This window comes from Nyctibius grandis, chromosome 2 (assembly GCF_013368605.1).
Source record: "Nyctibius grandis isolate bNycGra1 chromosome 2, bNycGra1.pri, whole genome shotgun sequence".
In the NCBI taxonomy this organism is placed as follows: Eukaryota; Metazoa; Chordata; class Aves; order Nyctibiiformes; family Nyctibiidae; genus Nyctibius; species Nyctibius grandis.
In genome coordinates this window covers 17,142,856-17,166,490 of record NC_090659.1, presented here as the reverse complement: position 1 = coordinate 17,166,490, position 23,635 = coordinate 17,142,856, and the positions used below count along the sequence as shown (strand labels likewise).

Sequence of the window (23,635 nt, the reverse complement as noted above, 5' to 3'; positions counted from 1 at the left end):
CCCACGGCGCAGCCGGCCAGCCCGGGGGCGGCCCCGGCGCGGCGGGGGGCAGCGGGCCCGGCCCGGCCCCGACGGTGCCGCCCGCCACCGCCTTCCTCCCCACCCCGGCCCGCCTCCGCGCCGCGACGGGGCGGTCGGCGGCTCCGCGCCCGCCGCCGGCATGGAGGCACCGGGGCGGCGCGGCCGGGCCGAGGGGCTCCCCGCCTGGGGGGTGCTGCTCCCCCCCTTCCTCCTCCTCCTCCTGGCAGGTCAGCGGGGCCGGGCGGGTGCGTGGGGCAGGGGGGAGGTGCGAAGCCGCAGGCAGCGGGTCCGAGCGGGGCTGGGCGGGCGGCGAGGGCCGGGGCCCGGCGGTGGTCCCCGCGCTGCCCCCCGCCGGCAGCCGCCGTGGGCAGCGGGGCCGCGGGGGTTTAAGGCAGACGAAGGGACTTTTCCGTGTTGCCGGTGATTGACTTGGCAGCCAGAGTTGGCGTAGGCCCCCCGGGGTGTCTCGGCAGAGCTCCCTTGGGCAGGGTGTGCTGTGTGTGCCGCTGGTTACGCCCGCGCCCTTCGTGAGAGGTGCCGTGAGGTGTCCCGGCCCCGCGCCCCCGGGCAGGGCATGGGCACCCCTCGGTACCGCCGGGTTTGGCGAGCAGGCGGGAGGGCGAGCCACGGGTGGCTGCTGAGCTCACTTCTCGTCGAGTAGCTGGGCTTGCCGGGCGCGTTATGGCCACAGCTGGAGACACAAGCGCTGGTGCCAAAAATGGGTCACAGCGCAAAAGCCTGGGCCGGGGGAGTCCCGCACGCTGACATGGCAGTCGCCTCGCCCTGCTGCTCTGTCATAGCGGGGCCCATGCCAGCCACGGGCCTCCCTGCTCCTCTGGGAGATTGCCATCCCTCCGGCTGCCCTGGTTAACTTGCTGGGGGGGAGCTGGTCTTCAGACGGATGGGTCAGTTTTGTGCACGTGCATTTCCTCAATACAGGGGTGTCTGCACAGATTTAGGGCACAGCGGCATGAGCTGACACCCGCGCTGCGTCGCAGAGCCCTCTCTGGCCCTCACCCTCAGCTGGCACTTGTTTCCAAGCAGAGACCGAGCATGAGCAGGTTCAGACAGCTGACCTGCTACAATCTAACGAGCAAGATTGAGGTGCTGGGTATTGAGATGGGTCAGCAGCGCAAGCCGTTCACTGCGCAGTCAGCGTGCGGAGGAGCCTTGGTGCGAGGTGGCAACTTGCAGCCAGAGGTGGGGCAGGACCGGGAGCCTGGCAGCAGCTGAGATGAGGTGGGGTTGCCTGGATCCCGGCACACCAAAAGCTGGGCTGGCATGGATGAAAAGCAGTAATGGGAATGGGAGTAAAACCTATGGGGAGGGTGGGAAACCCCTTAGTGCGATCTGCTGACGGGAACGGGAGCCACAGCGCATTGAGAACGCAGAAGCATCGTTTGTCATCTTCGCTTTCAGGCCTCCACTGCGGCAGCATGTGTTTGTGTGACTGAAGAGGTGACCGAGGGTGACAGCGTGTGGGGCAGGGAGTCCATTTGGTTTCATCCAGGCTGCAGCTGAGGTTCTGGCAGTGGGGAAGGAGAGACCAGGATGAGATCTGGGAAGAGTGGGACTCGTGAGGACACTTGTACAGTGCAGCAGCAGTATCCAGAGACAAGAGGTCGATAGCTTTAAAATAGCTTCTCACAGCAATAAAAGAATGCATGTTCTTCCATGTTTCTTAATTGTAAAGACTCTCTTACTGCTGTTTCACAATTTGCATTGTTGCTCGGTCCGGCAGAGCATCGCTGCTGGAAACGTTTGTGGTCCCGGCTGAGCAGGACAGTCCTTGGTGCGCAATGGGGCAGAGAGGGCACCACTGGCCATGGCCCTGGAGCTGGCCTGGAGCAAGGGGATCTGCTGCCAGCTGGCAGGGGATGAGGGAGCCCCAGGCAGCTCTCATTTACACCCTGGGCTGGGGCTGCGCAGGGAATGGGGGAGGTAGCCAGTTCCCAGACAGCTTCCTTCGCTCCTGCAGCTCAGCCAGCCAGGCAGCCCAGCCTCAGGTTTCCCCCTGGACTCCTTGCTGGAATGGAAAAAGGTGATCTGTGGTGTCCTGACATTTCAAAATGTTCTTTTTTATTTGAAATGATTAAGTATGAGAAGGAACTGATACGGCCAGCTATAAAATAGCCATAGACAAAGCACCTAACTCTGAACTTCCTACTGAAATGCAGAATGAGTGGGAATGGGCTGCCGTGGGGATTACAGGGTCAGGTCGCACCTCTAGTGAAGTCTTATGATTGTATAAAACTGTTAGATTGCATTTTCTTTAAAGCTGTGCTGTACAGCAGTTTGTTGTTGCTGCTGTTTGACCGCATGAATGTTATTTTTATTCAGCAGAAGATTGTCTGGCTCAGTGTGATAATGACTGCAAAGCTTACTGCTGTGATGGGACTACTCCCTACTGCTGTTCATATTATGCCTACATTGGGAATGTCCTTTCGTAAGTATTATTTGCGCTTTAGAAAAAAGCTGATGTGCTGTGTTCATGGACTTGAGGTAAACTCGGGTTGGGGGAAGACGTGTTTTTGCAATAAACAGTGGCAAGGTTTTGCATTTTTTGGGTTTGGTTTGGTTTGGTTTTTTGCTTGCCGGTAACAAACATTGGTATTCCTCTAAAGTTTCATGTTGCATATATTTTTGAAGCATACCAGAAAGCTTGCTAAAATTGAGGGTTATGTCCTTAGCTTGTGTACAGTTATATAATCTGTGGACATAAGCTTTAGAGGTGGTGAGAACTTTGTTTCAAGCTCTTCCGATGAAAAGAACTGTGAATAGAAGTCTTGTGGGTTTTGTTGAAATGCTTTGTTACAATACCTGAGTCAAACCACGGTGAAACGGGGTGGGTGCAAATATTTCCTATCTGTCTAGAGAAAAACAGAGGAGTAAACTGTTGATTAAGAACATAGGCTCCAGTGCAGCTGTTAGCTCTGCATCAGTGGGGAAGAAGAGAAGCCTGTGTGCTAGTGGACCTGACTCTAGGCCCTGGGCTTAAGTGACAACACATAAGTGTTACATTCATGTGTAAGGACAAACCTAAACAAAGCATAAAATGTTGTTCGTCAAGATAGAACATCCTTCCTTCTGTTTTGTCAATCCCACCAGTAATTTCCTTAACATTTAGCATGCAGTCTGTGACGTATTTTTGGTTTATATTCTTGACTAAAACCAGAAAAGGAAAAAGAGGGATGTCTTAAGGACTGCTCGGTGCGTGGGGAGGAGTGAGTGGGAAGGTGGCAGTTGCTTTTTCTAAAAAGACTCCTCTGTTGCAGGTTTTGTTTGAGCCACGCTACCTGGGGAATATGCAAATTTTATAGCACTTTGAAGGAGTAGGCAAAGTGATGGTATTTTAATACAGAATTGATCCACAGTTTTTAAAGCAGATCAGACACTTCCTGGGCTAAAGTAAATAAAATTATGATAGAGCACCAGAATCCTTCGTTCCTCTGGAACTAAAGAAGCATGTACTGAAGATTGATTACTGTTGGAGAATGACAAGTGATTTTTTCCCCGCTCACCTAGGGAAAGGCTGCTTTGATATTTGTTTTCTTCTCTCATTCCAAAATTGCTTTCCCATTTACATGCATGGAAGCAGGTGCATTTTTTGAATACCTTATTCTAGCTCACATGTTGTTAGGAATGATGGACACAATAGCATAGGATATCGCATTATAAGGAGGCAGCTTCCCATAGAGCAACAAAGCAAGTGGGTTTCATGTCGCACTTCCACGTGAACATCACTGGCTTTTGTCTAGTCTAATGTCAGAGCTCTGCTTTGGAAAGGATCAACCAGGGGATTCTTTAGAGTGACTGCTGAAATGTTCAAACCATGCCTTCAGCGCCAGGTTGACACCTAGTCTTTTGTATGTTTATTTAAGAAACGTAAACAGCTATTGAATTAGAGCTGAGTACAAGAGGCTCTGACACATTGGAAAGGTTTGTGTGTATCTGGATGGTTTTGAATACTGGAGGGGGTTTACAAGTGCTCTTTGCCACAACATGTCTCAAAGGATTCTTCTAATTTTTTATGGTTAAGCACTCCAATTCATAGACTCGAAGACCAGTCAGGAGTCGTTATGCTCCTCTGACCTGACATTTTGCATGATTGAGCCATAGATTTTTTTTTTTCCCCCTAAAAGCTGGTTTGGGTGTATGTCTTTAAACCTGTGTAATCTCATTTGAAAACTTCAGGCATTAATGAGTTGACCATCTGTCCTGGTAAACTGTTCTATAGTTCATTTGCAAACATTGCTGGGAAATTTTGCTGGGAAACGAAGGTTGAAATTCCTACTGTCAGCTCTTAACTTATCTGCGAGTTTGAAATGTGGCCCTAAATAGTCATCATGACAGCTCTCAACCTTATGGCTGAGCTGGGTGAACTCTGTCAGCCTCATATGTAAGATTTGCTTTGTTTTGCTTTGCCCTGCCCAGGGGTCAGTTCTTTAGCCTTCCTTTGAGCTCCCTGTAGTATTTTCACTTCCTTCTTGAAGTGTGGCTAGCAGGGCTGAACACAGGGTTTTGACAGAAGCCTTGCTAGGATTATTTTTTCCTGTATCTTCCTTTGAGTACCTATTTTGAAGCAGCTGTGATGATCACAGAAGACATAAATAAACTTAGAAATTTGTTACAGCTCTAAGTCCTTAAGTCATGGTCTTCAAAGCATGTCTACTGCTTTAAGCCTGCAAACTGTTCTTCTCTAGGGTTCCTACCTTGCATTTAGTTGCATTGCAAAAGGTGTTATTGTGACTTTAACTATGGTCCATAAGAATAACCTTCCCTTTTCATTATTTGGCACTATATTGGTCTTTTTTTTTTATGTGCAAGCTTTTCCCGCAGAACTTTCATGTTGCCTCACCCCCAAATGACAAACCAATGAAATTGTGTTAGAAGAAGACAAGAATCCTGGAATTTGGAAGGTGCCACTAGTGACCTATCTGCTTATGTCTTTCTGTTAACAACTGTGTATTGAAATCTTTTAAAGAACCATTTTTAATCCAAAAAACTATGTGTCTTGATAATTCCATGTAATGCTGTTCTTTAAATATCCTTCTTTTCCCGTGTCATGATTTTTGATCCTACTGTCTGCACCAAACAATGGACTTGGTTTGAGTGGGTGCTTGCAGAAGTGCCTTTTTGCTGTCTTAAACGCCATTAGTAGTCCTCAGTGTTGTATTGGCTCCTCTGCTTCTTTAGAGGTTGCCTATGCTTCTTCATTTTACACTATTTTCTCTCCTCTCTCTATTCTTTATAAATCTGCACATCTTTCTGAAGCTTCTGCTCTTATCTTCCCTGGGATCGTTTTTTTTCACGAGCATAACTCTCTCTTGCAGTTTTGGAAAAGCCTTTTGGCGTGCAGTAGGTTCTTTTTAAACAATTCTGTTTTGTTTCACGCCTCTCACTCTTCTCTTTCTAGACCCATATGCCAGCAATTGTGCAAACAGACTATAAACACCAAGCAATAATGTATACATTGATTCTAAAACAAAGTGTGACTAGAGCGTGATCACTGATACTTCAGTTGCTTGTAGCTCTTAGGTGATTAATTAACTCTCTTCACTCATTAAAATGAGATTCAACATTGAGATATTCCATGTAGGGCTTTAGAATTTTCTATTTTAAGAAATCGTCATCTTTTTAGGACACAGGGGAATTTTTTTTCTTTAGTCAGATGAGGTTTTCAGCAAACATCCTCCAGGCTGTGTGCATCTGTGGTTAGCCTGTTTTTCTTTCTACACAGAAAGAACAGATGCAGTTATCGGCTCACTCTAGCACTAGCATTTCAGGGCCTGTAAGAGATGTTCCGGTAACTCCATCTGTAGCTGGACTACAGGTATAACCTGTAAGTATTCAAGATCTGTGACTGAGTCATCTGTAATCCCACGAGCATCTCTCATATAAAGTAACACATCCTTCCTCCTCCTCCCTCCCCTTCTTGATACTGTTTCAGAGCAACTTGTTACAGCATTAATGTTCCAGCTATGTTTCCCTTCCTATTAGTGTTCAATAGATATAGCCTGTCATTATTTCCTCTGATGCATATGCATTTCCTCCTGTTTATTTGCTTGGCGTCTAGTGCTTAATAGTTAGCCCTTCTAAGAATGTTTTTTTCTTGGGCAAATTACAGATTTATGTTTGGACTTTTGCAACATAACAGAGCTGTGTCTGTGGGATGAAGGAAAAGGTGCAGAGATGCTTGAGTGGTCAGTGTGCCTCCTGCCCACCTTTTCACTCCCCACCAGAAGAGAGCTTGGAGGCACCTTTGCCAGCCTTCAGCATCGTCTCAGCCCTTTGAGAGAAGAAACTCAAACTGCCCTCCTTTTCAGAAGCTAGTTTCTAAGCTATTGAATCACTTGTGACTGACCTTTTATTAGTTCCCTGTGTTGCATCTGCTTCTACAGCTTGCTACCAGGCTAGGGACTGCAAGGACTGTAGCGTGTTTTCTCTGTGGCAGATGCTCCAGGTTTGCCCACAACAACAGTATCTCCCTAAGTAACCACCCGGCAGCGTTTTGCCTTCTGTCACTCAGAGGAATTGGAGACATCTGGTTATTGCCTTCAGCTCCAGCCTCAAACCCCAGAGCTCCTCAGAGGTGGCAGTCAATACGAAAGGGGTTTCTTCTGCAGAACCCAAATTTGACTCTGTGTTTCTGACAGTGCTCTTTGTATTTGCTTCTGAGAGGCCCCAAAATACGTGGCTCTCATGCTTATCCTGGTGGATTTTCTGTGGGCTAATTTCCAGTTTAGTCTTTTCCACCATGTTGTGCCTTGTGTTTATCATGGCCCACAGGTAACTTTTGAGCCACAGGGAGCTCTCTGGGCAGAGATGTCAGTTGTTGCATGCTGTCAGGGCTGGTTCTGGATGCTGCCTTTGCTCTTTCACATCACTTCACAGCCAGCAGCTATGAGTTGATGTGAAATAATCCCAGATTCCAGGTAAATAATGGAGCAAAAAGAACAAATAGTCCAGCTGTTCTTTCAAATGAATACTGCTGGGGCAGTTGAATGTTCAGTGGAAATGAAGGGACTTACACCCAGATTTGGCCCACAGTATTTAAGAAAACTCACTGATTCATTCAGCCCTAGTGATCGGTCCGTATTTTCCTGGGTAAGTCTTTAAGGGTAGGAAACTGGAGTATAGCCTTCAGCAGAAGAAGAAAGCTAAGATGCAGTGATGGTACATTACATTGCAAAGTGTATGAAGTTTCTTGGTAAATGTCTTAGGAATGACTTACTCTAAGGCAACTTTTATTTAGAAAAACAAAACAAAATAAAACAAACGTGATTCCAAGGCAAAAGTAACTGGAGGAAAAAGTAAATAAAAACTCTAGAGAACTGTGATCTCATTACAGGTAGTGGATGGTGATTTGCAAGAGAGTAGGTAGACAAATCTTACCAGAGGTAATGAGGAAGCAACAGCCTGTTCAGTGACCACTGAAATATCAGGTGTTATCTACATGAACTTAATGCATTAGAGGAGGTGAGTTTTTTGGGTGGGTTTTTTGTTTTAAGTCTAGAGGTTGCACAATGTGGCCAGGAAGGAAGGAAGGCAGACAGAGAGAATGGGAGGAAAAGAGGCAGAAAATACATTTAGCATAAAAATTGTGTGCATACCTCAGCCTGAAAAACAGAAGAAAAAGCCGTGTGTAGTGTATCTAAGCGTGGCGTTTGACGTGAAGTACTTTATATCCAGTAGTACTTTTGAGACAAGCAGCTGACCTCAGAGAATACCATTTTTGTTCATGAAAGGAAGAATGTTCCTTAAGCTGATTCACTTGATATGAGAATATGGCATAGAGGGTGGATATGGAGGAGTAGTGCGCCAAAGGACAGAATTAACATTTTAAGAGTTAGGAATATAGACATGTAGCCTCTGGAGTTCATAGTGTATAAAAAAAAAGCTCAGGAAGCTTGGAATTTGCTGTATATTCCAAATAATTAAAATTAGACACTTTTAGGCATCCCACAGTAAATATGTGAAGCAGCATATGGGTTGAGGATGATTCTGTGTCTGCACTACAGTTGTATGATACTCTGCTGAAAGTAAAAATGTGTTCCACTTCATCAACATAATGTTCAAAATTTCCCATGATTGAAGCACTTTGGGACAGTATGTAAAACTGCAATTTACCTGGCAGTTGCCATTTCATGCCTCTGATTCTGTGACTTCTGATATGACGTCAGAGGTGCGCCAAAGGCCTGGTTCAATAATTATTTTTTCCATTTGGCTTGAGTTGTGGCTTCTGATTGGGAGAGTCTCCCTGAACGAGCACATGAAGCAGAGCCTGAGGATGCTTGTGTTGAGTGCTGGGGGCTGGCTCTAAATGTGCCATCGGCAAGGGCAAGACTGATAATTGGACTAAAACCGTTTCCCTTCCATTCTGTCTAAGAGGTGAATAGTAGTTCAGTCTTTTAATCCTTGGTCTTCAACATCTGGAGTACCTGTGGAAGCATGCTATCCGTGCTTCAGCCTGGGAAAACCTCCACAAGAGAGGTATCCAGCTCTCTCTGTGCGGGGGGTTGATTAACCACTGCTTAGAGAAAGATCTAGGACCACGTTTTCATTGTAAGATCTGCTGGAGAGAGAACTGGTATTCGAAATGTGACCTTTGCGAAGTGTTTCAACTTCCAGTTGTTTTTTGTTCCATGCCTATTGTCGCAGTTCATATCCTTCATCAGAGAATGTGCGATCAGATTTATGGCCAGAGCAGTATCTGCTCTTGACGACAGCTGCAGAGGAAACCCTTGTCAGCACCAGAATTAAAACACAGGGCACCTCTTCTTTAGCCCTTTGTGTTTTCATTATGACCCTGTGTTGTGACAAGCAACTCAAAATGGGAAAAAAACTGTTTTGCTTGCCAAACAGCAGCTCTCAAAAGGTAGCTCCCACTTCACGTCTCCCACCTCTTTTTTTTGGGGGTGTCTGACTAATTGTTTTGAAAAGTTTGGGACTAATGGGACCGTGTTCTTTTGTTTGTTTGATAGTTTTTGGAAGTTTAGGGTTTTTTAATTTGGTAGGTAGCCATAAGAACTAGAATACTTTTTTTAGTGAAAACTGGAAGTCTTTGTAAACCTGCAAGTTCATTTGTTCATAAGAAAAAAGGCTAGCATGGTTTTGTGCTAAAACTTGAGTTGTTGACATCCCTGTGGATCATCTGTTTTTCATCATTGGAAGACTTAGAATTTGGCCTGAAAATGGAAGCATTAAGGTATAAATCACTGAAATGCTCTCTGTGGCTTACAGAAAACTCACTAAGGGGAAAAAATAAACATTCATAAGGAATTCAGTGAATTACCTTGCTTATACTGCCCTGTTTATTTTGAAAAGATTTTTCAGTGAAAAGGAGAGATAATTTTGTGTTTATCACTTGCAGTGGTCTGTTTTGGAAGCCTGAAGGATTTTCCCATAAGATTCGGTCATGTAAAAGATAAACGTTTTCTTAACACTTAGGAAGACTGACGTAAAGACTGAGCCTGGGGATTATGTTGATCACAAGAGGACTGTCCTTTCTTCTGTCTGTTACTTTATACCCCCTCATCTTTTCCTTTTTCAAGTGGGGGAAAGGTCCACCTCTGAATTTGATAAGAATCTGTAACTTTGTTCAGTCATCTGAACAAGCAACATGCAACACTTTTGAGAGAATTCAGACAGTCTGCTAGGCATCAGTTCAGCAAAGGAGTTAAATGCATTTGTAACTTCAAGGCGGCGAGTAGATGCAATGGATAGAGTCCTCATCCTGCTGAAATCAATAAGCTAATTACTTCAGTGGGGATTTCATGCACTGGCTTTAACGGGACAAGTTGTAAACTCAAGTACCTTGTTGAATCCAAGTGTTAGAAAAAATCTTTTCTTTTTTTTTTTTTTTTTTAATCACCATGGTACCTTCCACGTTCACTGCCACTTCATGCCTCCTTGCTCCCAGTTCACGCACTACTTAATAAGGTGTGTTGCTCCTGGAGGGTCAGAAAATACACGGGACAAATCCCACCTCAGCTGACTCATCCACTCCCTGCACATCCAATGCATACATCCCTCCCCTATGCCCAGCTGGAGAATTTCTGTTTCATTGGCTAATTCTGAGATTTCACTGAGCTCGTGGGATTCTCAGAGGATTAGCCTGTTGCATTTTGTACTGGTTACTCTGTAGTAAGTAATATCACACCAACTCAGAGCAGGGTTATTAATGAAGATACTTCTGGGTCAAAAGCTGTGCAAAAGGGCCATTTGATGCTGTGAACAGTGTGATTGCAGCCAGTCCAAATAAAACCTGTAGCACTAATTCAATATTTGAACAATATTGTCCTGGAAAGATAAACTCTCGTTCTAATCTTAATGTGCCTCTTTAAGGGACAGAAACAAAGTTCGGTGTATGTAAGCGAGTTTTTAAAAATTAAAGGAAATGAACTATTAATTCACAGGGCAGCCACAAGTTCCTTTGATATTTATAACCACAAATAGATAGAAATTCCACAGTTAATATGATCTTTAGAAATTCAATGAAGTTTTCTCAATGATTTTTCTCTGTTTAAAAAAGAAAAAAGTTGTGACATTTACTTTCAGAATCACGTCCGCTATCGTAAAACCCTTTTTTTTTCCCCTGTAATGAGTTATTTTTTGTGAAATACAAGATTTCTCCTGGGACCTACTCCATACATAAGTATTTAGCATGGGATGGAGAGGCGCTAATACCACAGACTGGGCAGGCATGTTTCATCATCGTGTCTCCCCTCTGTTGGCTCATCCACACAGATAAGAGATTTTTACTGCTGTCATTAAATGGCGTTATTCCTTTTGCTCACAAGGGAGGCTTGGTTTAATGCTGAATGTTCCGGCTTCTCTCTCTTTATTGAGGCCCGTGGTACAGTTTGTCACAAGCACAGGAGGTACTAAGGATCTACAGCTATTGTTGAAACACCTGTTCATCAGCCAAGACTCAGTGAACCTTATTTTTAGGTGCCTTGTGGACTTGCTACGTTGTTATTGAAGCATAAAGGGACTGTACAAACTATCTCTACTCCAGTCCTTCATACGGTCCATGGTCAAGATGATCTAAAGAAGGTATAATTAGGGTACTGCTGCCCTGTAGCTATTTCCAGCTGCTGAGCAGCCCATAGGGGACCAGTGTTAGTAAACTAGGAATAACATATAAAATGCAGTCCCAAATGTGTGTGTTTATGCTATCACATTAACTGCAGTTTTCGTCTCTGATACTTCGTACTGCATATTCCTGTTGTGCCCATGCATTTGACTTTTTCCTTCCAACAGCAGAGTAAGAGAGGGACTGCATGTAAGTAGTGCCCCTTTCTTTCCTTCCATTCCCTCACCTCACCACTGCTGCTCCCTCCTCCTCACTGTAAAAGGAACAGAATAGAAATAATCATTTGGGACAGGAGGGAAGTAGTTAGCCTTGGAGAGTGGCATGCCCTACCATGGAGCGGGAGGCTCCAGCTTCACCAGTAGATGTCTGGCACTTCAGACAACAGACCCCCCCCAGGAGCAGTTTGCAGCTCTCTGGGTAAGGTAACATCAAGGCAGATAAACTGGGGAGAACAGGAAGGTTGTCAAGGAGAGGGCAGGGGATTGCAGCTGCTGCCTGTTATCTTTCCTACATGATGTGTGTATGTATATACACATGTATATATGTGTGTGTATGTATATACACAATTATTATCTTAAAATGTTTTTTCTTCTAAAATTCTACTTTGACATTTTTCTACAACACTAAAACCATCTAGAGTACTGACTGGCGTTACGATCCTGTTCTGGTATCTGTGTTGTTGAAGCACCACATCGGTGGTGCCCGTTGGCAGTGCTCGGCGTTCGGAGTTCAAGGCTCCGTGGAGCCTGCGAGACGCCCTTGCCAGGAGCACTCCAGGCCGGCCAGCCTCTGTGACTTTGGCTGGGGTGGTGAACGGGGAGGAGGGAGGAGCGCTGCAGAGCGCTTGTTCCCATATCACGGCACCTCTGCCATAGACGTGTGGAGAAAAAGAGGTGCAGAAATATTCCGATAGCAGACTGAGGAGAATTCAGAAATGGAAGACAAGCAGTGGAGAGACCCAAAATTAATTACTTGCGTATCAGTAGCACTTATAATATGATGGTGTTTAAATGGTACATGACAGCAGCTCTTAATTCTTTTGTTTGGATCAAATCCTTCAAGTCCCTGAGCTTTTGGGCCTCTCCTCATCTGCTGCTTTGGAAATGTAAACCAAGAGGAGAGAAAATAAGCAGCCAGCATAAATTTAACACTTAACTTTTCAGTGTTGGGACTAAAGCAACTCTAATAGTATTTTGTACAAGACCTTGTTGAAATACATCTCTTGGAATCTTTGAGATTTTCCTGGAAGAGTAACAAGAATTTTGTTAGTGCGAAATTTTGTATAAAGAATAGAGCTTTTTGTAATCATCTTTGCTTTCCACTTGTGTAGCATATTATCTTCCGAGCATTTCAAAACACTTAAAATTGTCAGTTGTTTCAGTCTTACACTCACAGCATCCAGTCAGGTTAGGCAACAGTGTCTGGGCATCATTGCCTGTCTGCCATCCACGTAGCATGTGCTCCTGCTGCTGATGGGCTCCTCAGTTCTAAAAGCAGTATAAGCTACCACAAATAAAGATGAATTATTTGGGTTAGGGGCAGAATTTTGATTACTTGGAGCCAAAGTTTGATGTCTGAATATAGACATTGAATATGCCATGGATAAGCATATCCAGATGAAAACCTCTTGGGATGGAGGATGGCCTTCTGTGTGAGGAGTTCTTGTGTGCCATGTCCAGCACAAAAGCTCTCTCAGCTGTGAGTGAGAAGCCTTGGTGTTAATCTAATATAAGTAATTAGTAACCTTCCCACAAACCTATTTTATCAGAGCATTTCATGTGCAAACGTTGCATTCTTTTAAGACAACAGTTATTTTTGGCTGCCTTCCTGTTTGCCGACATCTCTGCTCCGGGGCACGGCTTGTCCCACACTGCAGTGTGCCGACCACTTGCTATGCTGCATGGTCCTAGTCCCCAAAGACCTCGGTGAGGCTGTGTCCGATGATAGCTAATATATTTACATGGCTGAAAGCTAATATTCTTTGTTCAGTCCACAGTGGTATCCCTGTGTTTGGCTTGGAAATAGATGGGCTATTTACATAAACTGAAATTATGAAAATGGATGACAGGATTGCCAACCTGCTTACCTCGCATTGCTTTCCTCCAGTGGCTCATTGCAGGGATAATTTGATATTAAATTCCGGTGGAGAGTGACAGAATAGAGCTTCAAGGGGATGGGGGATGGCTGAAAAGTTATGGCCCTCATTCTCCATTTTCAACAACATTTAAAATTGTCTGAAGTAAAGCACAATATGTCTTTGTTCCTGAGCCTTCACGATTGTTGAACGAAACTTAATGATTGAATTAGTGTATTTCCAGAAATGTAATAAAATGTCAGCTTGACAATAATGCTTTCAAAATTGCTGTGTGACAGGGGTGCTGTAAACATAGTGGCATGTCTGCTGTATGTTTCGAATGATATGCTACATTAAGATAATGTGCTGAGATTAGGAGGGGAGCTATGGTATTTAATGCCTGTATTTGGTAAGCTTACGTTGTCACTATCTTCTAACATAATTTATTTTGCATTAAAATTACATATTCTCCTTCAGGAGAGGAAATTTTTCCTGCTTGCTCCTCACGCCCTTCCCCAGTCATCCTTTCTTCTGAAGTAGGTGTGTGAGGAAGCGTGATCAGCTTGTCAAATGGCCTTTATGGCGCGGCTGCCTGTGCTAGCAGGGGATGGATTTGGTGACCTAGGAAGGTCCGTTCACATTAGCCACAGAAGTGAGAATTTGTTCCATTTTGGGCCTGGGCTGATCAAACATTTTGAAGCTCTCGGCAAGCTGGTGGGTATGGGGTCTCTCTGCCGTATTTCTCTGCAGTCGCAGGCTGACAGCAGCTGCTTATAAGCTGACCTCTAGGCTGGCATTTGCACAGCAGAAGGTGGTCAGTATTGTTTATCCAACGGGGACAATCACCTCTGCGTGTGAACTGGCCCATGCACTGATAGGGAAACAGCCCTGGTTTATATCACTCCAATTTAGCAAGTTACAAAGCAACTTTGTTTTGGTTTTTGAGCCCTGGGTCCTTGTTTAAAGGAGGGAGGGTCTTTTTTTACCTCCTACAAAGGAGGTCTTGTTCTGTGTATGTGTGAGTAGTTACCCAGAAGGATGCCCTAGTAGGCACCTGCAGAGCCCTGCGGTACCCTTTGAAGGGCTAGGAAGCCTTGCTGGAGAAGCCCAGTTGGGCAGGTGGGTGGTGGGAGGCTGCAGGGAGGCTGTGGTGATTGCCAGCCCAGGGCTTCTCCCTGGGCTCTCTTCTGAGTGTCCACGAGATCATCAGATATTTTTAGGAGTCCAGAAAAATAACGCCTGTAGTTTATGTCCATGTCATTTGAAAACTGTCAGGTACAGGTACAGTCAGGTAGCTTTGAGGCAGCATCAGTTAAGTTTCTGTATACTTCTGGTTTATTTTCCTTCCAGAGATTTGTTGTCATTGCAGAGCTTCTTCCAAATTACCCCAGGAACTTGCAATGACTGGGTTATACTCTCATTAAAGTTGACTCTTCTCTTCCGTGAAAAAGTTGCATTACTTGGGAGCTCTTGTTGCTTAAAAGGTGAGGAGGCTTGCTGGCTTATCCAGAAAATCACTGGGACTCATTCTGAGGAGCTTCCAGCTGCTTGGACTGCGTGGGGGAGAGCAGGACTGTGTCGAAGATGGCAAACTGCTTCTTGGTACTCTTTTTCTATGCCTTGTCGTATACTGGGGTTTAAAGAAGACTTGTTCACGGCATTTGTGCTCCATAATTGAAGAAAAGAGCAGGTTGCACCTCGGTAGCTATGAGCTCTTCCCCCGAGCGTGCTCGCTCGGCAGGCGCCTGACCCCGCTGCCCATCACTGGTGGACACCTGTGTTTTGTCCTCCCTGTCCTGCCCATGGTGCTGTGCTCCAGAAAGGGCACGGTTTTGGGTGCGTTGGTCCTACCTGGTGCTCAGCCTTCACCTGGTGAGTAGGGGGTGGGCAGAGGGGCCTCCCAGCAGAGGCTGGGACCTTGGCGGGGAGGACACGGAGGCCTTGCAGGTGGTGAGGATGTGCTCTCGCTGCACGGGTGCCCCCTTGCACCTTCCCAGTAGGCTTCCAAGGCCACCCCAGCAGGATACAGCCCTTGCGTTGAGGGAAAACGCAGTACCTCTTTTAGCTAATATAAAACCAATTACTGCTCTGTGAGACCAGTAACTGGAAAGCAAGTTACCAGTTAGCAGCCATTGTTTAAATCTGCAGGAGCAATACGTCAAGTGAGGATTTTCACTCTGGCTTCGTTATGTGTCAATAATCTAATGTATGTTGCAGTTGCTGATAGGGCTTTGTAATGAGGTGCCATTGTTTTTCCAGGCTGAATATTTGCTGTGCTCACAGAAAACACTGGATGTGTGGATATGTGAAACAAGTCAGCTGTTTTATTACTGTTATCTGTCACTTGCGTTGAATGGTTTTAATAACTGCCAGAACTAACAGCTCCTTCATAACCACCAGTAGCACCGCTATAGCTGTTGCTATATTTTTATCACTCTCTTTTTTTTTAACTTGTGTCACAAGATACAAACTGTCAATTAACTGGGCAAAATCCTCAAGTCACTTGATTTATACTGACATGCACCGGCTGAATATATGGTCCAGCATGAGAAGAGCTACGAGATTTTCATCCAAAACTGACAAACAAAACCTTTCGGGCTGTCTCTGACCCATCCAGAAGAGCATTACAGCAGCTCTGCCACTGTAAGGATTCCCTGTGCTCCCCTGGCTGTGCTCAGGTGTGAGAAGTACCTTTGTCCTTGGTATTGTCAATAAAATCCTTATATTGGTTTTGCAAGAGCAACACAAACCTTTCTGTCCAGGTACCTGTGCCATAAAACAAGGATTGACGTTTTCTGCCTCTGTAAATTCAAATCTTCAGCTTTGGGTTTTGTGCTCTGACCTACTTAAGAAGTTGCTTGAGGCTGAACTTCAAACTGGCCACTGTTTTGTCACCAAGTGTTTCCAATTGTGTTTTAGTCTTGTGGTTTTTAGCTGCTTCTTCCTCAGAAAACAGACAGCTGATTTTATTTGTTGTCTCTGTCCCACCTGCCTGGCCTGCCACTGAACTTGGAAAGCCCTCACGACAACTGCAGCAACACAAAAGCCTTGGCTGTGAGCACGTCGCTTGGAAGAGTTCCCCTCACCAGGCATTTGCTCCTCTGCTGTGGCAGCTCCAAACAGGCCCAGGGGCCAAAATAAAAACAGTTTGGGCTAGGAAGTGCAGCTTGTCCACCACAGGACCATAATGGTTTGGAGGAAAAAGCTCTGCTTTCTGTTCTTCGCATAGGCTCAGCATCGTCGCTGCCATTCCCTGGGAGGGACGATGCTGTGCCTCCCGTGCTGTAGGGATGTGTGGAGGCACGGATCAGCCGTCCTGCGGCAGGTCGGGCTGCAGCCCCTGGGTGGGAGCTGTTGCTGCCTCCACCCAGGGAGCCCAGCTGCAAGCAGGACATCTCTTCAGAGGGTGCATTGCAGCGGTGTTACTTCTCAACCCTAAATGCCTGCTGCTGCTTCTCCCAGGCTGGGAGCCCCATTCCCCCAGAAGGTGTGTGTCCCAAAGCTGTCTGTCCCTGTGAGCAAGATCCCAGCCTTTTCTCTCTGCCACATGCCAGGGAAGCGCTCTCAAGGGACAGATCGGTGACCTTCCACGGGATGATGCCGTTGTGTAACTACTCCTTCATTAAGAAGTTAAAAGGATTAAGAAGTGGCTGACATGTCAAAAAGTGGAGGCAGCAAAGAATTATTGTGTAATGAGGGTTGTTTGCAGTGAGGTTCTTCAGGGATTAGTACTAGCACTGAAAATTTTCCAGTGCCAATCAGGACCTAGGACATAAATGCAAAATCCCTGGTCCTAAATGTGTGTGTGTGAGAAAGATACATTTAAAATGAATGCACTTTGGAAGTTCTCAGATGACAGATTTAAGGAAGTTTCTGTGACCTTAATTTGTTCCTCTTTTGTATACTTTGTGGTGCAGCCTTCAATTACATGGTTTTCACAGAGCAGTGGGTTTATAACATTTGTATAGGTCTTCATGGAGATGTTTTCAATGTGTAAGGGCATGTACATCTCTGTACAGGTTTAAACTTGGCCCCTTAATGCATATTGCATGTAGTAGTGCAAAAGCCCCTCTGCTCTTGACACGAGAGATTTCAGACCTGTAAGTGGCTTCGGCCTTCGATGGCCAAAAATCTTTACCAGATCACATGAAATATGTTGCTGGCCTCATTCCAGCTGTTACTAATTACAACCAAAATTCATCACAGCTGGTGCCAGGCAAAATATTACTTGGATAGCTCAAACCAAAAGCACAAGGGACAGAGAATTGAATGTGCCCTCTTGGAGAGGCAGTACCTCCTGGCCAAGACAAACAACTAGCAAGGCAGTGCAGGGATGCTATTTTCTTGGTTTCTGTGGCATAACTTATCTGAACTTAAACAAGATGTGTTCTCCTGTGATGTTAGCACATTAAGAAAAGACAGTAAGAATTTCAGCATACTAATTGTCATTTTTATTGTGGTGTTTCAGGAATTCAGTGACAATACAATGAGAAATGATCTGTGCAACCTAATTAGAAACATAACAAAGCGTTTTCCAGCCCATATGTTCAAAAGTGTTTAGGGATCCCAGATCCCGTTTTTGTGTATCCAGCAAGAGGCTTACTTCCAGAGGAAAGGTTCGGGGAGGCCTCAAAAGACTCAGGCTTTCTGCAGGCGGTCTCCTGTGGAGTCACCTCTGGCTTTTGGGACACTCACTTTCCATGACCAAAATTTTACCTCGTGTATTGGAAAACTGCATGTCTTTGTGTACGCTGACTTCAGTGCACTTACTTCCTGACTTTTTAGTCTCGGCACCATGGCTCTTTCCTGTTCCTTTAAAAAAAAAAAAACAAAAAAACACAAAACAGAAAACGCACACGCACACCTCAAAAAGCCCTTGCATTCTCTGCTTGCTCAGTTACTCTGGTTCTTGATCCTTGCATGCTTTCCACTAACATCTTTACATTATTTCTGCTAAACCATGAAAAATAATAAATAAACTCTTAATCAGATGTGACTGCATTCCTATTTTTGAAAGCTGTCCAAGATGGTGAATTAAGTGGGGGAGGGAAGGGGGGTTTGGATTGTGCTGTGTTCTCTGATACTTGAATATAGGTTGAAAACTCCTTTGAATTAGTGCCATCAGATGTAATACAAAATACCTAGGGTTTCAGGGCATCTTCTCAAATAAAGGTCAAGAAGAGAGTGAAAATAAGCTCTGTCCTGTTTGAAATAGATTTCAGTAACAATATATCCATTCTCTTAAGCTCCTTAGCATATTTTTCGTAGCAGTGTTACATTTAATGTATGACATAGGATTTTTTTTAGTTGTATTTTTAGCAAGATATTTTCAAGACTGTCTTTTTTAAAAAAATTAAAAATGTGCCTTTATATGTCTGTCTCAGGCTTAATTTCTACAGTCTGAAAACAGATTTCTAATGGTCATGAAAATGCCAGCTTGATTTGTCTTGAAATCAATAAGAATCTTATTGAGGCTGTAGAACTGGACTGGTAATAAATGCCTTTGGTCCATGTGCACAGCAACGGTTGATGCATGGTTCATGTGTGCCATTTTAATCCCTGAAATAAAATAGATGGACATGATGGTTGGAGCCTGATCATCAAAGCAGTGCATTATCAGTGTAGAATCTTTGTGGCATTCTTCCATCTCTTCGTGAACCAGGGTGTCGTACCATCCAACTTCGCACAGTAAGCGGGCTCTAGAAAATTTGTCCAGAGACTGTCCGCTGAAGGGGACTATCTCCCCCTTGGTTTACTGCACACATCTAGCAACTGTAAGAAGATATTTCCTTGATTCAAAACCTCTCCCATGCAAAGTCAGGGTGAATTTACTGTTTTGCTTCTTTTTACATTCTCAAAGTGTTTGATTATTCCCTGGCAAATCAGTTGTTGCCTGCATCTTGTCATTTAATAGCTCTGTCAAGTGATCGGTTTGGTTTACTTTACATAATTGTATTAGTTCATGGTAAGCTGTCTGTCCGGAGGAACTCACAAAGGTGGCGGCAGGGCTCATCAGGCAGGTATGAGAAATGAGGGATGATGGTGGAGCATATCTGCCCCCTCCCAGGGTGCTTCATGTTCGAGGAAGGGGGTGGCAGGGGTTGTCATCCTCCAAATATAAGTGCCAGTTCCCAGAGATGTTTCTTCTGTCTTGCAGAGCAACCTGCAGAGTGTGGGAGCTGAAAGGGGTTGTGGAGGAACATCATCCACCTAATCCCTCTCTTTCTGGAAGCCTGGCCTGTTTTCAGGATAGGAGAAACCGGCCACAGCCATTTCATTAATCACCTCCTCTTTCTGCCAGGTTGCTGGCATGCTGCCTGCATGAGCAGCACGTGGAAAGGCAGCTCGCTCCTCTCTGTGCCCAGCTCACCCATGCCCACATGGAGGTGACCACCCATCCCTGAGGTCTCCCACCCCACCAGGGCAGCAAGGAGGAAGAGGAGGAGAAGGCAGCATTTTACTCCAGTGGGGTCTGCAAGGCAGGACGGGATGTGCTTCCAGATAGCCTGCCGGAAGGGTTCTCACAAGGAATGGGGCGTAAGAAAGAAGCGTCTATTGCAAAATACATAGTGATGTCTGAGACCAAGTGACCTTTCCAACACTGGTACAAGTTTCTGAAAGCCTTCATGTTTAGTGGGAACCAGAGCAGTTTAATGCTAAGGCATGTTGTAACATTTCTTGAATGGTTTTACAAGGGCCAAAGTGCTGTTTAAAATACTGTTTGTTTTGTAAGTACAAGTGATTGTGCCGAGAGTGTATGGATTTGCTGTAACTCACATAGGTGGTTCCTTTTTTTTTGTTTCATTTGTAATGAACTTCTTTTAAAATCTGCTTGGTTTGTAACCTGGGTCCCAGTTCAGTGGTGGAGGAGACTGGAGGACTGTCACCTTCCTAGCAGTAATGCTATCCTCTCCTCCACCTGAGCAGAGATGGCATTTGCTTTTCAGTCCTACTGCTGAGTCGACCAGTCAGCATCATGACTGGCACCAGTTATGGTGGCTTAATAGCCAGGTATTATTACTGGGAGCTGGATCCCTTTCAGTTCAAAAAGTAGACTGAAGCTATCAAATAATTTTGCTGCTTATCTTACAGCAGTATTTCTGAACTGATCACATGGAAGTACAGCTCCTCTGGATGTCTCAAGCTTGCAAGCAGTGCATTTAAAAATGAGTGTAATCTCCATTTAGAACCTAAAGCAAAGTTGTATACTAAAAACAAGACTGCAGAGTTTGGCTCCAAGAGACGTGCTTTGATGTAAAGCTGATAACATTTTGAATCTATTCGCTTAATGCCATGAAGCAGGACAGTGAATATTGCAATGTATAGTCCACGTCTGGCAGTTTGCAGTGAATTAGTTGTACTGCCACAAAGAAGGCGGTGTATGACAGAGACAGCCCCTGCAAAAACAGCTAATGTGCTGTCAGCTTTAGGGCACCATTTAAAAGGCAGCGTGATAATGGAAGCACGTAATGTTGCTCAGACATGAATATCTACTGCTGTGGTCTGCAGGTCATGCTGTAACTGCTCTCTAGATTTAAACAGGTACTTGCTGTGTGTGTCTGCACCAGGTTACATAGGTTTAGTACAGCCTGTGCTGCACTGAGTGAAATGGAGCCTTTTTTGTTGGTGGTGGTAAGGATATGTCCAGCAAGATAGAAGTAGATTAAGTACAGAGTTTTGTTCCCCATGTAGTGCCTTTCACTGCAGTATCTGCCAGTGAAGCAGATGATGCTCTGTAGGAACAAATGACCAAAGGGGAGTGATGACTCCAGGTAGGAAAAAAGTTATCCACTTGAGCAAATGGCTGATTTCCCAGAAGATTCCTTATACTGAGATTAGTGGTTAAAGCCAGACCAGCTACCCTTAATAAAGTAAAAGTGCAATCTTTTTAGTAACTCACTTTAGTACTCTCCTATTATCATTTTAGTAAGGGGATGCAAATGTCTTCAGAGGATTTGCATTTGCTAACTTAGCTGTGGTGCATCTGTCCTGATGTTTAAACAATGCAGTTTCCAAACTAGGAATTTAGAATTTCACAGATAATCCAAGTTGTAACTAATTTTTAGTGTTCTGTTACTGGACTTCAGGTTTTTTTGTGGTCTGTTTAAACCAGGACCCTTAGGAATTACCCGTTCCCTCTGAAAGCTGTGCTCCCCTTAGACGGCAGAGGCTGCATGGCATGCTCGGTTGCTCAGCTCCGCGCACGTCTCTTGGCTCCCTGGGACGGATTCACAGTGGTCCTGGCATTTATAAGGATCTCTGCACATGCAGTACCTCCACAGAAGTCTATTTATAGTGCAGGCTTGAGGGAAATATAAATTAAGGCGTACACTAGCAGGTGACAGAGATAGCACATGTTTTAAGGCTGAGTGGTAGACGGTCAGTTAACCTTTGTTTTGCCAAATAGGAAATAGAAAAAATATGTAGGAAATCACTCCATGTTTCATGAAAAATAAAAGTAATTAGTTATTCTGTAATCAAATGACTTCAGGAATGCTGGGTACTAACAACTGCTGTATTCCTGCTTGCGAGGTGCTATGCATCTGGAATTATTTTCCTGATGTTTCAAAGGAAGTAAAATTTGGGTTTGTTCTCCTGAGAGTCAATTAGTTCTCTGCTGGTAAATATTTCTAAATATGTAGGTAAAAAAAGAGTAAAGCTTCATCAGTGCTACGGAGAACAGGTCAATTGTGTAACTGCTTCTGCAGAATTTGTTAGCAGAGTAACATGTCAAAGCAGAAGGTTGATTTGCAGAGATTCGTGCTCTTCAGCCCCAAGTCCTCCAAGCTATAAGACTGCTGCACTCGCTGAGGACCCCGCTGTCCACAGGGGACCAATTTATCTGCAGCTTTTTTGAAGTTCCACCTTCTGGTTTCCAACTAAAACAGGAGTTACATTTTACAGGTGTAATCTGGTAGAGCAAGGGAGTCTGCCTCTCAGTGTCTTTTTCTGCTCACTGTATTGTGTTATGGGAATACTGGTTTGGCCCTTAAGTAGTCAGATTTGCCTCTTTCAGTCCCCTATGGCTTTCCAAGGACCAGCTCTTTGACGGTGTGTCACTGTAGACTGTGACCACCATTTTAATTACAGAATACAAAGTGCTGCCAAGGGAAAGATAATTATGATACAAATACTGTTATTTTTTCTTGTCTACAAAAAATGTGTAGGTGTGGTGTTGAGAGGTAGTGTAAAGAAAAGCAAAATAAGCCGTAAGATATAAAATTACCTGCTTATTCCAAGTTTAATTTTTAAAGAGAAATTGGTTACGAGGTGAAATCTCGGCTCCTTTTGTATGGATGAGGAGTGGGGACTGGGCTATCAAACCCAGGATGTCAAACAGGTTGCAGATCCTTACGAGTTGCGCTCACACATTTAAAAAAAATTCATTACACTTTTTAAAGAAGCAGCCTGCCCCTGTTCTCCAATTTATAAATATTTCATGCTGAAATAATGCGTGAGGTAGCAGAGCTCACACCACGCTGCAGGGCTGGAATCGCTCTTCTCAGATTCTGATTGAAGTGGGTCACTGGGGAACTGAGCGTATGCTGAAGCCGGCGTACCCAAATCTGCCACTGCAGGGTTTGCTCCTCAGCAGAAGTGTATGAGGGAAACCATTTGGCTAGCAGGGACTGCGTGCGGTCTGTGTTGCTTGCTCTGTGGGTTGGTACAGAGGTTGAGCTTTAAGAAAACAGGGAAAAAAAAATAGTGTTGTGTCTAATGTTATTCTGTAGTGCAATTACAAATGCATTGCCCTTTTCACCAGGTAGCGGGTAAGTAAATCAGTGCATGACTGATTAAGAAAAAAGCTGCGGTTTTTTTCCCCTTCTTTTTTCTTTTTTTTTTTTTTCTTTTCTGGCCCAGAGGTTCAGATTTTCAGCTGCTGGTGGTTAAGTAGGGTAATTAAAGAGTTGGTCTCAGGAGACAGTTATGGGAAAGAAGGAGAAAACCTCCTTTCCTTTTTGTGGCTTTGGGGTGGAAAGGTAGATTCCCTGAACATAAAGTCGGGAGTGCTTTACGGAAATGGGGTTTGGCTGCAGCAGCATGTGGCAGTGGAAACCACGGGCGGGTGGGCTGCCCCCACCCCAAGCATCAAGGGGGTTTCGAGCCCGGCGGCCAGCGCTCCCTGCACAGAGCTGCCCCCGGACCCCCGGGAAGTGGTGGTTGCCAGCCTCTTAAGCAGGACGTAGGAAGAGGCAAAGTGAAGTTTTGGGGATGCTGTGCAAGGAGTGCATGAATGCCCATTACAGCCTGTCATTTATCATGGAATTTGGGTGTACAGGGCAGACTGTATAGCGTAATTTAGTACTGTTTGTATTCCCAATGTCAGCTCATTTTATCTACATAAAACAATTTCCTGTGCTCCGTCACTCCTAATACTTGATTTTGTCATGAGCCCCACAGAATATGGGGATTCCTGGAGGTCATATGTTTCCAGTTATCTG

At 44.9% G+C, this 23,635-nt stretch overlaps 1 protein-coding gene across 1 annotated transcript in view; it reads left to right on the top strand.

The window, feature by feature from the left end:
• Positions 1 to 1,572: 1,572 nt before the first annotated feature.
• CYYR1 (cysteine and tyrosine rich 1) overlaps positions 1,573 to 23,635 on the top strand; it is a 57,920-nt gene continuing 35,857 nt past the window's right edge. Inside the window, exons 1-2 of the mRNA XM_068421612.1 lie at positions 1,573 to 1,642; positions 2,365 to 2,467. Coding sequence (XP_068277713.1) covers positions 1,573 to 1,642; positions 2,365 to 2,467 — 173 coding nt within the window. The remainder of the gene's footprint in view (positions 1,643 to 2,364; positions 2,468 to 23,635) is intronic.